Genomic DNA, 16,113 nt, shown 5'->3' with positions numbered 1-16,113 from the left:
TCTCCTGGTCTGGATCTAAGAGGTGTGAGGAAAATCAAAGACCCAAGGAAATAATTAGTTAAAAGTACTAATAGATCACATGAGCCACAGCCTTCAATAGGCTGAGGCCAGAAAAACTAGGTGGTAACCAGCTACCACCACCAACCATTCTGACTGGGATCACAGTCGGCAGTCTCGGGAAGAGTGGGAGAAAAATATAGGACAGAATTCAAAGTAATAAAAAGACCAGACTTCCTAGTCTAATAGAGAGTGGTGGGACCCTTCAAGACGATGAGCCTTCAAAATTGGAATTTCACCCCCTCCCAGAGATCGCCTCTCAGCCAAACTGTGACCAAGCCTGTAAAGTGAATAGTACCTGTTCTCATTAGGAAAAAACCAACCATATGAGACCAAAAGAACAACATTTGACAAAAAGCAAAGTTCAGAAGACAAGAAGAGTCAAGAAAGTGTGGTGAACAGAAATAGGGATCTCAAGGAGAAAGTGGAAATGGTTACATTGAAGAACTTGCAGCTAATGTCATAAAACAAAATGTGTGAATTGTTTAATGGAAAACAAATTTGTTCTGTAACCAAAATAAAATGATTTTTCAAAATAATAATTTATAAATTATCAAGGATTCATGAGGGAGTGGGGAGCGGGGAGGGAAGGGAAAAAATGAGGAGCTGATACCAAGGGCTCAAGTAGAAAGCAAATGTTTTGAGAATGATGATGGCAACAAATGTACAGATGTGCTTGACACAATGGATGTATGTATGGATTGTGATAAGCGTTGTATGAGCCCCCAATAAAATGATTTTTTAATTTATTTTTTTAAAGCTATAGATCTAGATTATAATGGAAAAACATTTCTAATGCTGTCAACTAACTAAAAAATTTAAAAACACTCTTCACCAAGCTACTGACATGGGCTATGGGAACAAGTATTAAGACCACCAGTTACCAGTTGGACAAAGAAAGAACTTTGCTACCAGGGAGCTGATGTCACAATGGCACCAAGAGTCATACTGACTTTTATAAAGTTATTGGCCAGAAATTTTAAGCTCTGTCTCAGATTTTGCGCACATAGATTAATAAAATGAGCCCTGCACTTGGAATCTGGGAATAAGACCCTGTTCCCAGTACTACCACCCACAGATTGTATCCAAGGATGGAGGAACCATTAATTCCTCAATGCCTTCAGTGTACTCCCCATCCTGGGAAGTGGCCAGATAAGATGCGTGAGTCTTCAAAATCTATAGTTTCTAAAAGGTGTCCTACCAGTAAGTCCAAAAACAAGTAAACATGAAAAGGAAAAAAGCTCTCTCTAAATCTGTATGTCTGCAGGAGAATTTATCTAAATTTCCATCGCTACTGTATACATGGGCTGAATTCTGAAGGAAGAATGGAAAGGCAAGTTTGAAAATTAAAGGACAGTGGGAGTTCAAATCTTGTAAAACCAAGTCTAATGTCATCGTTCCTTATCAGCAAAAATATTGCTACATTATGCTGAATGCTGATTATTTTTGGAAAAAGGTAGAATCAATATAATTTACAACCAGGTGATGCTTAGACCTATATTCTTGTTATAGCTGATCTTTTTTTGTAAGTAAAATTAAAAAAACAATTTATAAACAGCCAGCTGTCAAGTGTTTTCAGAATACATAATTACTTTAATTCTGAAATAACTGCTTCCAGTTTTTCTTTAAGGGCACCACAAAATTCACCCACCTTTCCCTCTTTTCTATAAAACTGAAAGGTTGGTATGCACACAATTCCAAAGTCTTTAATCAGCTCCTCACATTCATCAACATCCACTTCAAGGAACACCACATCATCATACTTGTTAGACAGGGTGTAGAGCAATGGCTTGATTACCTTGCAGGGTCCACACCAGGTAGCCGAGAAGTCCACAACCACCAGTTTCTCCCCTGCCTCTTTGAGGTTAGCCTCAAAGTCCTCCTTGCTCTGGATCGTCTTCACCTTATCACCTTCCAGGGGCTTGGCTGTTTCTTCTGAGGGCTTTGATGTATCACTTTCCATGGTCTCGATCGTTTGTTCTGAAGGTTTCAGAGCGGCACCTTCCATGGGCTCGATCGCTTGTTCTGAAGGTTTCAGAGCGGCACTTTCCATGGTCTCGATCGCTTGTTCTGAAGGTTTCAGAGCGGCACCTTCCATGGTCTTGATTGATTGTTCTGAAGGTTTCAGAGCGGCACCTTCCATGGTCTTGATTGTTTGTTCTGAAGGTTTCAGAGCGGCACCTTCCATGGTCTCGATCGCTTGTTCTGAAGGTTTCAGAGCGGCACCTTCCATGGGCTCGATTGCTTGTTCTGAAGGTTTCAGAGTGGCACCTTCCATGGACTGGATTGTTTGTTCTAAGAACTCTGGGGTCTTGCCTTCTTTGGGCTCGACTACCTCTGGGGGGGTCTCCATTGCAGGTTGCAGCACTTCGGATGCATTGGGCATGTTGGTGATTGTGATCTTGGGGGCCAAAGCCTTCTCCTCAGCCTGGGTTGGCTCTGAGAGCTCTGGGACTGGGAGATCCACATTGCTGGACATAATATGTAATGGACTTTCTAAAGAAAAAAGTAAATAAAATTTTAAAGGAAGAAACAAAAAGCTTAATCATATAATTCTAGGAAAATTGATAGTCTTAGAGATTGAGAATGAAGTCAAATAAATGATGTAGTAATTTGAATGATCATAGTCAAGAAAAGGTCAAGCAACATGGGATTATATGTATCTTTTACGTAAAGTTTTTGGTTTCTAAATAAAATGTTCTTTTCTGAGTTCAGTACTACTGGCTCCCTACTACTTAGGTCTCAGAGGTGATTCTCATCCCTCCCCCATACCGTTAGTGTTGTCTTCATTTATCTCTTCTGGATGGTCTGGTCTCATTTTCAATTCTTCCATGGTGCCAACGTTATCACTTTCCATTTTCAATTTTCCATCTACCTCCACTTCTCACACTTCATATATACTTCATGTGCCTCATAGGAAGGATGCATCCATACCCTCAAGAGTTTGCCAACCTAACATCTTAATAGGAGTAATAACATTCATTTGTGTAGCACTTACAGTTGATTTCCCCTAATCTGTCCTCACAATTTGAGCACTTCATGACTGCTTCACCTGGGTGATTACCTGGGTAGGAGGCTGGGCTGAGTGTTCATTCATATGCATTGTTACATATATTACAACGATGAAGTAAGTACCATTATGATCACCACTTAAACAAATTTATGTAGCTTAGTGCATTATAAAACCTGTGACCTAGGGGCCAGACCAAATCCAGGGATATATATGGTAACCAACTAAAAAGGAGAGGGGGGAGGAAAAAAAGAAATGGGTAGCGGGGGCACAGGGCACTAACCCACAGGGAAAGAGGGACCAGACTTCAACATGGTGCTCCAAGATGTGACTGCAACATGCTGGCATGGAGTAGGGAACCAGTAGAGAGGTCTGAGGGGCCGGCCCCCATCCCAACGATAAGGACAGCTGCCCCGCCCCCCAGAATAATTTATTTCAGAGGACAGCACTGAGCTCAGAGAGAGGACCATTTCTGATCAGAGCACACGGGATGCAAATGAAGGGGGAGGAACAGAGAGTGGAGCACATTCTGGCCCACCACGCCTTGACAATGATATTCCCGCTCAGAGCAGCCAATCCACAGAGCAGACCATATGGCTGGCCCCACTATGAGACATGACGACGACATCCTTCACTGACCCATAGCCCTACAGGGGACAACACTGGAGACACAGTGTGGGAATTGCGCCCGATCTGATCCCACCACACCGAGGCAAAACCCTAAGGGCGTGCAACAAAACAGTAGCGGAAAACACTCCTAAAGGCCAACAAACAGTCCTTGAACTAACTACAAGCTTTTCTTTTTTGTTGTTGTTGTGTTGTTTTTTATTTTTGTCATTGGCTTCTTGTTGTTGTCATTGTTTTGTTTTCTTTTGTTGCTTAGTTTTGCTCTGTCTTGTTTTTATGCATGTTATTATCTCCGCAGGTCTGTCTAAATAAGATAGGCTGGATGAACAATCTGGAGGAGAAAACAATGGGACCGACAGTTCCGGGGTGACTTGGGAGAAGGGGAGATGGGGGGAAAGGAAGTGGTGCTAAAAAACACAGGAACAAGGGAACAACAAGTGATCCAAATTGGTGGTGAGGAGGTTGTAGGAGACCTGGTAGGACGCGATCAAGGGTAATATAACCGAGAGGAATTATGAAACCCAAATGAAGGCTGAGCATGATAGTGGGACAAGAGGAAAGTCAAAGGAAATAGAGGAAAGAGCTAGAAGGCAAAGGGCATTTATAGAGTTCTAAATAAAGGCATGTACATATGTAAATATATATATGAGGGTGGGGAAGTAGATTTATGTGCATATATTTATGGGTTTAGTATTAAGGCAGCAGATGGACATTGGGCCTCCACTTAAGTACTCTCTCAAGGCAAGAATACTTTGTTCTATTAAACTGGCATTCCATGATGCTCACCTTCCCGACATAATCACTGAAGACAAAGTGGGTGCATAAGCAAATGTGGTGAAGAGAGCTGATGGTGCCCGGCTATCAAAAGATATAGAGTCTAGGGTCTTAACCACTTGAAGGTAAACAAGCAGCCATCTAGCTCAGAAGCAACAAAGCCCACAGGGAAGAAACACACTAGCCTGTGTGATCCCGAGGTGTCAAAGGGATCAGGGATCAGGTATCAAAGAACAAAAAAATCACATCATTGTAAATGAGGGGGAGTGCAGCCCATCTGTAGGCAATTGGACATCCCCTTACAGAAGGGTCGTGGGGAGGAGACGAGCCAGTCAGGGTGCAGTGTAGCAATGATTACACATATAACTTTCCTTAGTTCCTAAATGCTTCCTCCCCCCACTATCATGATCACAATTCTACCTTACAAATCTGGCTAGACCAGAGGATGTACACTGGTACAGATAAGAACTGGAAACAGGGAATCCAGGACGGATGATCCCTTCAGGACCAGTGGTGAGAGTGGCTATACCGGGAGGGTGGAAGGAGGGTGGGGTAGAAAGGGGGAACTGATTACCGGAATCTACATATAACCTCCTCCCTGGGGGATGCACAACAGAAAAGTGGGTGAAGGAGACATCGGATAGTGTAAGATATGACAAATTAATAATTTATTAATTATCAAGGGTTCATGAGGGAGTGGGTAGCAGAGGCAGTGGGGAAAAAATGAGGAGCTGATGCCAGGGGCTTACATGGAGAGCAAATGTTTTGAGGTGGGACCCTCGGGCCACGAACAACTTTGCTATCAGACAGAGATTATTGTCAACTTGATTATGGTGGATGGAACTAAGGTATGATACTTCTTGGTCAGTTGATCTCCCTCTTGACCCAACCTGAATTTGCTCTAGTTGTAAATATTTCTCACTGCTTCCATGAAAAAAAAAAAAAAAAAAAAAGTCCTCTCTGGCTTATTTTAATATTGCTGGTGGTCTTTTCTTTCTTACTCTCTCATTTCATTATTATTTTCTTTGTTTTTCTTTGTTTTTTATTGTTTCTGATAGGATTCCCAGTTGATGCAGTACAGAAGTGGATGCAGAGAGACAATAACTAATGCAATGGTTTATTGGGGATGTGTGGGGGGATGGTGAGGGCAATTAGGGAGCAAATAATGAATATGGGAAGGGAGAGAAAGCACCAGAACTGATTGTGATGATGTATATACAACTCTGTTGAAAAGCGACTTGGCGATGGGTAAATAAGGAAGTTCATGTGTTTCCTTCTAAATCTTTTATCACACACATATAAACATTCATAAGCAACACATACAATTGCTTTGTGTATGGTTACATGTATTTGTATTTCTCCACCTTGCTTCACTCAGCAGGCTTTCAGCTTACAGTGCTTACTAGGCATGGCTCTGAGGGCTCATGCATAAACAGGATTCATTACATACTTTACATTTTCTAACAGACATTTGGCTTTGCCACATTGCATTTCTGGTTCCTTATTGTCTGACAACTTTGTGCTGTTGCAAAACTTATTGTGGTAGTTACATAATCTGTTGTCAATTTGAGACTATTAAGAGTGAAGGAGAGTTTAGCCTGTCAATCAGGTAACAGCTTGATGACCTCATTTGGAGGCCTTAAAGAGATAAATAGCTTGCTGGAGGTGGGACACACACACTCTCCCTGTGAGACATTCCTGTTGACAAGCCACATGGCAGCTACACTGATGGAGCCATAGCCCTGGAGCTGGAGGAGCCACGTGGAGACCCACACCTGTGCTGAGATACTTCCACCACCACTTGATCCACAAGATTTTCCACCCACTGGCCTGTGATCTTCCTGCATTCAGCGTCATTGCATGTGTTGCGTGAGTCTGAAGAGGAATTTGTAGATGGGTATTGGACATATGGGCTAATATCAGACTTATGGACTTGATCTGGACTGGGATGTTTTCTTGATATATAATTACTCTTTTATATAAAGCTCTTTCTTATACACATATGCATGTCTATGAATTTGTTTCTCTAGTGAACCCAGACAAACACATTTACATATGTCTTCCTATGTTAGGTACACGTTTTTCTGAGGAACCACTGTTCTTTAGTCCTAGAAAGTTGTACTTACAAATGCCTATTTAATATTATAGTAATAAGACAAACTTGGTAACTTTAAAAATATTTATTAGTAAGAATCAGTGGGCATTAAACCAAAAGTAATAGATACAATTGGGCATCGTTGAGAACATACCTTTCTCATCAAATACAGAAAAAAAGCATAGCTTTACGATCTACCTGTTTTCAGCACTGTGTTCTGCATGTATGAACTGGGACCAGCCCAGACAGGGCCCTTTGAGGCACAGAGAGGAAAATGAGCAGTTGATATCACATGATACTGAGGCTGTATCATTGAATTTCGTTTAAATAAGGATAGTTAAAATAGTAAACTAGATACCTCTGAATACAAATCAGAGCCCCTTCATTTATAAGTTAGCTAGTTAGCTCATTATTCAACTTGCAACAAGTAAACACTGCAGAGCACGGATAGATTCCACTAACAGCTCAGTGTCCGCCACCACGTGGCAAGATTCTTGACCTTGGTGGAAAACCTCAGCCATCCACAACTCCTTCAGAAAATTCTGGGTTTACTGGGACACAGTCCCCAATTGTTGGCTAAAGGTTAGTTTTAGGTCTTGGTCCTTGTATAGTTTGCAAGCTAATGTCACACCAGCATTCTAACGTACCATTTCTGACTATAAAATGACTACGGACCTACATAAAACGGTTCTTGTCTATGCCAATCTTAGGGATTTCATTGGAAAACCACTCACTCCTGGGAGAGTCCACACTTTGTTTACAACAGATAGATGTGCCAGACCCCACCAGTGAAGTGAGTAGCATATAAAGTATCATCTTTACATGTACACATACCACACATGAAAAGAAACAGGCAGAAAGCAGCAAGTAAACAGAATGGGAAAGACAGTACACCACGTGTAATTGTTTGACATTTTAGAATAACCATGATTTCAGAGTGTTCATATACAGTCTAGTTCAATGATTAGTCAGAAAGTCTATAAAACCCCAAAGCCTAAATAAAGGCATGTGACAAAGCCTCATTGCTGGACAAAGCCAGAGGACTTGTCTTCAGGTAAAAACCCTTGTGGCTGCCAGGGCCCATATGCTATTGCCTTTCCCCTGGGTGTCTGAAGATATATAAAAAATCTACATGAAGACATATATATATATGTCTTCAGACTGATTTGAATCGGTAAGGCAACATGGAACAGGAGGAGTGGCTTCACACCCTCGGGTGTTTCTGAAATAAAACCATGGGCTCATGATGTTGGCACATGCTTGAGAGTAACCATGTTATGGAAGACACTGGCCTCTGCGAAACTAAGCCAAAAGCTTTGAAGCTATTGGAGTGACTGCCCACTTTTCTAGGGGCCCTGAACTACTGTTTAAAATTAAAACCAAGTTCTCCAAAAAACAAAAATAAAAACAACCCCTCGCCAAACAAACAAAAACACCAAGTTCTCCAGAAACAAATCAAGTTTCTTAGAACTGGATAATTAAAGGGTCAGAAATGAGCCCTGGTATCATCTGGAAAATTCCGTTTTTAATGTATGTATGTATGCATGTATTGAATCTTGGAAGAGCCGCGGCTACTGCTTGTTCTGCAAGCAGAAGGATGCTCGCTAGTAAGGCGAACGGCACAGGGGAAACACCGTCTGTGCAGAGACCCTATCAAGATGCCCACATTCTCCATGCTGACACTGCTGAGCTACGTGTCTGAGAGATCCCAGAGGCACTCTTCAATCCCACACGCACGTTTCAGCCTTCACTGTCTGAACGTTCACAAGTTAAGGGTACACTGAAGACGAAACCGATAGCGTAGGCCGTAGAAAAGCATAGCTCTGAACTTTGTAGCAGTGCGACTCGATGGCTCTCCCCACAGAAGGCACGGTGGGCGCAGTCACAATGTGTTCTGGAACGGGCTCATGTTGAGTTGCTGAAGTTTCTAAGTCTTTACATGACAGGTTTCAATAAACACTGGTTGGCCCCTGAGTGGTCACAGCACTTGGCATCATGCTTCACAATCGACTATTCATTTCCAGGTGTTTGTTCTACATTACTAACCCCAACAAAAGCCATTGTTGGGAACTGAAGAACCACCTCTCAGTATAAACCCTGATAGAAAATTAACTGCTTCTTGATCCTAAATGTTTATGAAAGTTAGGATGGTAATAAGATTTGATTTTGGAGTGGAAATAGTTTTTCTTCCTTTTCTTATGCTTCCTTCATTTACTGCCTGTGAATTCACACATCTTTAATTAACTGTTTGAATAAGAACCGAAAAAAGTTTCAATCACACACTGTTTTTCATAACAGGATTGGACTATTAACAGGATTTGCCCTAATAACCTCCTCCCCAAATGGGGACACTGTTAAATGCTCTGATTTTGTATGATTTGGGGTCTAGATTCTTAAGGTGCGGATACTGGCTGGCTATCTCAACCTGAAAGCAGTTACTATGGAAAGTTTTCACTATGCTTTAGATCCAAGTCTCTTCTAGTTCAGGGGTGAGGAGCCCCCAGCTTGTGAAATCATCTATACCAGCGGCCCTCACATGCCTCACCAAGGAGAAGCCGTCCTAGCCATCACACGAGGGATGAGTTAAATGATTTTTAAGCTGACAATTTTGTATGCCCATGAATGATGTTATCAATATGCAAATGGCCCTTGGCAGAATAAAGACTTCCCATCACTTTTCTAATTCGTTAACTTGTATCCCCGTACGACACTGTAACAGTGTCTGCATTAAACTCTCTAGTAGAGTAGGGCTTTATGACTGCGGTCCTCATTTATGCTAGGCGGTTTCCCAAATACCACTCACGTAACAGATGTAACATAGAAACTACTTCAATGACTCTCAAATGTGACCTTCCAATGCCCACATGATATGCGAGCTTTTAGTCAGATTTAGTGTGCTTGTAGTTAACCAAACCAAGAAAAATGCTTCTCCTTTAAACATTTGAGATGTAGACAACACTTCAAATACTACCCCCTACCCCCCACCCCCAATTTTTTAATAGTCAAGTTTGAAGCTTGAGCGATGGTCCAATTACACTTCTCTGATTTCTTTCTAAAAATTGCTAAGTTCCAAAGCCAGCTAAAAATTTACCTTATACATGAAATGTCCCTTTTAGTGGTAACTGACAAAGGTAACAGCTCTAGAAAATGACTGGATTTTGGCTAGGTAGCCCAGGGTATCAGAGTTGTGTACCACGTTGTAAACCCATACATGTAACAGACCAGAAACACTTTTAGACAAGTTCAAGGATTATGAAAAAGTTCTTAACATGAAAACGCACATATATTAATTATGTACCATCCATTCCCTGTCTTGTACATTTTATGCACTAAAAACCATTTTGTAGCAGTGTGGTGGTTTTTGGACAATGGGTTTTCTGAAATTCTTTTCTGAGGGTATTTTCTGTTCCATTCCCTGCTGCCTTCGACAAGGCCAGCGTGCTTGCTCTTCTGGTGTGGGGTGTGCTGGGTTGCTGAATATGGAGGACTGTACGCCGCGCACAAGAGGAGACTGGCTCTTTCAGGTGTGTTCAGGCAAGGGCTGGTCAACAGCACCTCCGGCTGGCCTGTGTGGTCGGCTTCCCGAGCTTAACTGCTCCACTGTTTCCATTTTCATGAGGGTCTAAGGGTGGGATCTGGCGACCTGGAAAAGAAAGCAGGCCAACGCTGAGTCCCCTTTCCTCCAGTCATGTCACACACACACCTACTGGTCTTGATTGATTAGTGTTTGGGTTGGACAGAAAGTGGCGGAACTACAGAAGTGGTTAGCTCCTCCTTCCTTCCCTCTACCCCTCTTCTCCTTCCCCCTAGCTCTGCTGTATGAACTCAGACTCGTACTGAGAAAGACAAGGAAAAGGAAATGAAGCTTCTTGGTACTGCTGTTTTACTTGGATGTAGCTCACCTTGCTACTGAGTTTGGTAGAGGTTTCTACCAAGTATCTCTGCACCAACACCATCCACTTGCTACTTCCTAGACTTTCCATGACGCTGTCCTAATCTAATGAGCTTCTATATAACATTATGACCTTAGTAACAGTATCCACCTTTGCTTCTTAAAACGGGGTGTTGTAATCTTCCTACTATCCTTCATCTTGCCAGTGCACTTCGATCACGAACCAGTGTGCTCTATAGTCACTCAACACAGGAAACAATATTTTCATATAACACACAAGTAATTTCATTTTGCTTAAGTTTTAAAAGCTATCTTAGTGTTTCTGGTAAACATATATAAAATAAAATAAAGGCAAAGTGATAGCTAATGGGTATCAGGTTATTTCTCGAGGGGATAAATAGGGCCTCCATCGCCCACTGTGGTTATGGGTGCACATATCTGTGAATATATGAAAACTGAGGTGTTTACACTTCAAATGGATGAACTGGGTGGTATGGGAATGGGAATCACCAAAAACCAGTTGCTGTCAACTAAGCCAACTAGTGGCAAGTGCATGTGTGTCAGATTAGAACTGTGTTCCACTGGCTTTTCTTCCTTTTCACTCGATGGCTTTGGCTTTATTTGTTTATTGGGGTTTGGGTTAAAGTTTACAGAGCAAATTAATTTTCCACTGAACAATTCATGCACATTTTGTTTCATAACATGAGTTGCAATTCCCTCTTCAGTGCACTCTTCCCACTTCCTCTTGGAGCTCCCATTTCCACTCATCTTTTTTTCTTGCCCCTTCCTGTCTTCTGAGCTCTGTTTTTCAGCAAATGCTGTTCTTTCCGTATCCTACAGTTGGGTGTACTGAAGGATACTTTCATTTCTAGTATTACTGTTCACTTTAGAAACCTATCTGTTATCTGGCTGCAAGGTGGTCTCTGGGGGTGAGTTTGGGTCCAGATATGAAGAGTATCTATGAAGCATAGTCTTGGGGTTTCTACTAGGCAAGTAAATTTGGTCTTTTTCATAATTTTGAATTTTGTTTCACACTTTTCTCTCACTGTATCCAGAGCACTCTCTCGTCCCAATCAGAGCAATTGGTAGCAGTAGCAGATACCATCTAGTTCTTTTATCAGGCTAATGGAGAATGGCTTGGTGGTCCATTAGTCCTGTGGACTAATTGTTTTCCTTGAGTCTTTTATTTTCTTTACTCTTTTTTTTCTCTCTGGATGGGAAATAGAGAGCTGTTAATAGTTGAACTTTTGGTAGTAGACTGCTAGTTCTAAAGCATGTCTGAGTGGATTTAAACTGCCAAGTTTTCAGTAAGCAGCTGAGCATTACCTGTCTGTGCTACCCAGGAACGCTATGACAACATCCTCTCAACAGAGCTATTTCTAAAAAGGTAACAGAATCTGGAAATAACAAATATTTCCTTAGATGCTCACAGTCTTTCCAGGGAACACCCTTACTTAGCTCTGTGAAGTTCTTTTCCTGGTTGCTGCTATCATAATTTCCCCATGACTCAGAGCACTTAGGCAATCACAGATAATTTCTGACAGTAAGTGATACAGTTGGTTTTTTAAATCCATATCTTGAATTTTTGTTGGACCTAATGACTGTGTTTTCCTACACTGTGTTTGTACTAGATTGACCTTTTCATTTAATTTTCTATCCCTTACTGGGAAAAAATGGCATAAAATATTAGCTTGAATCTAATTATTTTTTTTACCAATTAACTTTCACAGATGTTTCCTTGAATTATGGTGTTGGAAAATAATAATAACAACATGGTGAAGGGAGAAAGCTCCTTAGAAAAGAGGATGGTGAGACTTTGTCTCATGTACTTTGGACATGTTATCAAGATAGTGTAGTTCCTGGAAAGGCAAATCATGCTTGGTAAAAGGAAGAAGATCATTAATGAGACACATTGACATAGTGGTTACAACAATTGGAACAAATACATGAATGACTGTAAGGACCAGGCAACGTTTCATTCTGTTGTTCACAGGGTGGCTAGAGGTTGGAACCAACTCAAAGGCACCTAGCAACACCAACAATGTGTGTTAGTTTAGTATGTACTCAGAAATCAGAAATAGAAGGGAGATCAATTCTAGGAACAAAGTCCTTCGATGAAGATGTATGTTATCTAAGCAAGATACAGACAGTCAAGATAACCTGGCCAAGGTATATTTCCACCAGCAGTATAGCAGATGATGTCAGAGACTAATGTTTTGTGTAGATTGGAAGGTATGACTCTTAGAGCTAAAGCATAAGGATGAAAGTCATTGACAATTATCCAAAATCCAAAATTAATAATAGAGCTCTTCATCTGATGACTGAGCAAATGAAAAGGTTAGATAACTTCTGCAGTTTTTACTTCTACTATTTTATGTGGTCAACAAACCCTCACTAGACTTTTATAAGATATTCTCAACAAACTTCAGTCCAACTCTCAAAGCAAATGAGAAAATAAGTATGCATCTCTATCTTTTGGATGCCATTTTAAAAAAAATGAAAAGGAAATCAAGTATCTCAATTACTGTGTCAATCTGAAATTTTAGATAGAAGAGAAATTCCCCATTGACAACTAATACTCTTTAGAGATTAATTCAAGTCAGATCTTGTTAATGAAAGTGTTATTTACTTCTAAAGAGGACATGATAGGTTGGGAGGGGTGATATTATAAAATTTTATCTTTAGAGGCCCTACTTCCATTAAATGTAAAAGCAAAATCCCCTCTTAACATAGCACTTATCACACTTGGGAGTACCTAAAATACTTCTGAACAATAAGAATTATAATTGTGGTTGGCATAGGCTGTTGCCTTAATTAACTACAAGACAAGAACTGCTTATTGATCAATATAAAAATTTTAAAACATTTTTACAATCTCAAAATCCTATATTACCATAAATTATATGCTATTTTTATTTGTTAACACTAAAGTTATTATTTTTTAATTTTTTTAAATAATCATTTTATTAGGGGCTCATACGACTCATCACAATCTGTACATACGTCATCTGTGTCCAGCACTTTAGTACATATGTTGACTTCATCATTCTTACGACGTCCACTTTCCACTTGTTCTCCTGGTTTCAGCTCATTTTTCCCTCTCCCTCCCCGCTCCCTAAAGTTATTTTACACACACATATATACTGTGTTTCCTAAGTATAATTACTTTTCCCTATGAAAAATTCCAAAATTATGGGAAAATTATATTCATAAACTAGAAACAAAGAACATGGAGTAAGCAGATGGGAATGCCCTGTTGACCTGTCACACCTGCCTTGCTCGCTTATTCTCCATCTTTCTTGCTTCTCACTTCTTTCAAAGTAGACAATGAGCAAGACAACTTTTGGGTGTCAGAATTGTTTAAGTCTCAAGTTGTGTCTCAAGGAGGAGCCTCTCAAGTATTTTAAGCTGCTTGTAACAGTTTTGACTCAGTGGTTGAATTGTGCTTTGTAAAGATGTTAGAATTTTTCATCTTCAGAATATTAATAATCTTACTTTTTAGACAAAATATTTTTCAAAGACAATTGTGTAGCAATTGTACAATACTGCTTGATGTGACTGAAGTAGGAAAGATATGATATCTGTATTAGCTCCCAATAAAATGGTTTTGAAAAAAAATTAACATCTTCCCCCCAAAACAGAATTATAGATAAATTCCTGCAATGAAGATTAAAATAAAAGGAAGGAACAGAGTAGACAATCAATAGTTGGAGAAAATATCAAACTGATTATAACATACAACAAACTATTTTGAATTTGGAAAGGAAAACACGCACACGCGCGCGCGCGCACGCACACACACAACCACACACACACACACCAAACCAAAAATCAAAAGAAAAAATTAAAACTTCAACAAAACAAAAATGAAACTCCTAAGGCAAGCAATAAGATAAAAACAAAAAAAGCAAACAGAGTATTGACAGGACAATCAACAAACAAAAGCAACATAACATAAAAACAATCATGGAAATTGAAACCAGTAACATAATAGAAAAAAAATTATGCCAACAACAGTATCTACCAATAACAACAGTGATTGCAAATGGATTGAAGTCACCAATTAAGAGATAAAGATGACTAAAATGAATAAGGAAACATGAACCTTTAATGTGCTGCTTATAATAAATGCACATTGGATAAAAGACAAAGGATAGAAAAAATATACCAAGCTGGATCTCAATATTAATCTCACAAAGGCTGGATCTCAATATTAATCTCACAAAATAGGCATTAAAATAAAAAAACAATGAAAGATTAAGAAGGTCACTATATAATTATGAAAGCTTTAATTGAATGAAACACCATAACCATAATTAATATATTATGAACCAAATGAAAGACGATCAAAAATACATTAATTAAATTCTTACAGAAATGAAGTGACAAATAGACCATAATACTAGAAGACTTCAATACATCACTTATATCCAAAGATTGAACAACTAGAAAGAAAATCAACCAGATATAGAAAAACAACACAATCAATCAACTTGGTATCTTAGACATATATAGAAGACTTCACCAAAAAAAACCCAACAACCTCATTTCACTGTTTTTTCCCTCTTGTGATCATGGCATCTACTCTGGAATAGATCATATTTTAGGTCATAAAGCAAGGATGGATAAATTTAAAAACCTCAACGATGAAACATAACTTTCCTGTAGTTCTCTAATGCTTCCTCCCCCCCACTATCATGATCCCAATTCTACCTTACAAATCTGGCTGGACCGGAGGATGTACATTGGTACGGACAGCAACTGGAAACACAGGGAATCCGGTATAGATGACTCCTGCAGGACCAGTGGTAAGAGGGGCGATGCCTGGAGGGTGAAGGGAATGTGGGGTAGAACGGGGGAACCAATTACAAGAATCTAAGTATTGCCTCCTCCCTGGAGGATGGATAGCAAAGAAGAGGGCAGAGGGAAACATCGGACAAGGTAACTTACGACAAAACTATAATAATTTATAAACTATGAAGGGTTCATGAGGGAGGGGGGAGTAGAGAGGTGGGGGGAAATGAGCAACTGATATTAGGGGCTAGAGTAGGAGGCAAATGTCTTGAGAATGATGAGGGCAACAAATTTGCTTATGTGCTTGACACAATGGATGTATGTATGGATTGTGATGAGAATTGTACGAGCCCCAATAAAATAATTTTTTAAAAAAAGGTCGCTTATACCAAGGACTCAAGTAGAAAAGGTTTTGGAAATGATGGTGGCAACCTATGTACAAATATACTTGATACAATGGATGTATGGAATGTTATAAGAGCTATAAAAGCCCCCAATAAAATGATTTTTTAAAAAATGTAAAACCTCGATATTGTACAAAGCACTGTTCAAATTGTAATGCTGTAAAATTAGAAATCAATCATAGAAAAATCAACTCCAAAAAATACACAGAAATTGAATAATACTTAAAAAACAGGGGAAATTGAAGAAATAAAGAACACAATCAAAATATTTCCTTGAAACAAATGAGAACCAACATAAGCATTTCAAAAGCTTTGGGACAATTAAAAGGCATTTCTAAGAGGGCAATAGCAGTCTTACACACACCAAAATAACAACAAGAACACCAAAAGAATTAAAACACTGGATGAATAATCTGGAGGAGAAAACAACGGGACTGACAGTTCCGAGGGGACATGGGAG

The 16,113-nt window shown here is 39.8% G+C and overlaps 2 protein-coding genes across 3 annotated transcripts in view; both read right to left on the bottom strand.

The window, feature by feature from the left end:
- The window catches only part of RAB31 (RAB31, member RAS oncogene family), a 90,314-nt gene that overhangs the window by 3,114 nt on the left and 71,087 nt on the right, over positions 1 to 16,113 (bottom strand). The window contains exon 7 of one of the 2 annotated variants that reach the window (XM_004714068.2): positions 6,634 to 10,206. The exons of the other annotated variant lie outside the window; for it this stretch is intronic. Coding sequence (XP_004714125.1) covers positions 10,109 to 10,206 — 98 coding nt within the window. The 3' untranslated portion in view covers positions 6,634 to 10,108. Of the gene's footprint in view, positions 1 to 6,633; positions 10,207 to 16,113 lie in introns of those variants that run through there. 2 annotated transcript variants of the gene reach the window in all.
- TXNDC2 (thioredoxin domain containing 2) lies at positions 1,646 to 2,914 on the bottom strand. The gene is made up of 2 exons (XM_045289051.1): positions 2,830 to 2,914; positions 1,646 to 2,553 (listed from the first exon to the last, which is right to left on the bottom strand). The coding sequence occupies exons 1-2, from the start codon at positions 2,912 to 2,914 to the stop codon at positions 1,646 to 1,648; spliced, it is 993 nt and encodes a 330-aa protein (XP_045144986.1).

The sequence above is a fragment of the Echinops telfairi genome, unplaced genomic scaffold, assembly GCF_000313985.2.
Source record: "Echinops telfairi isolate 266 unplaced genomic scaffold, ASM31398v2 ScPeMD7_24;HRSCAF=84, whole genome shotgun sequence".
Classification (NCBI taxonomy): domain Eukaryota; kingdom Metazoa; phylum Chordata; class Mammalia; order Afrosoricida; family Tenrecidae; genus Echinops; species Echinops telfairi.
Note: the sequence above shows the minus strand (reverse complement) of the source record. Positions and strands in the feature narration are given on the sequence as shown.

Bases quoted from the DNA above. Each gene is read 5' to 3' on its own strand.
- TXNDC2 (XM_045289051.1), bottom strand. From the start codon at position 2,914: ATGGAAAGTGATAACGTTGGCACCATGGAAGAATTGAAAATGAGACCA. The intron at 2,554-2,829 runs GTATGGGGGAGG...TTTTTTCTTTAG, and splicing joins AAATGAAGACAACACTAACG to AAAGTCCATTACATATTATG.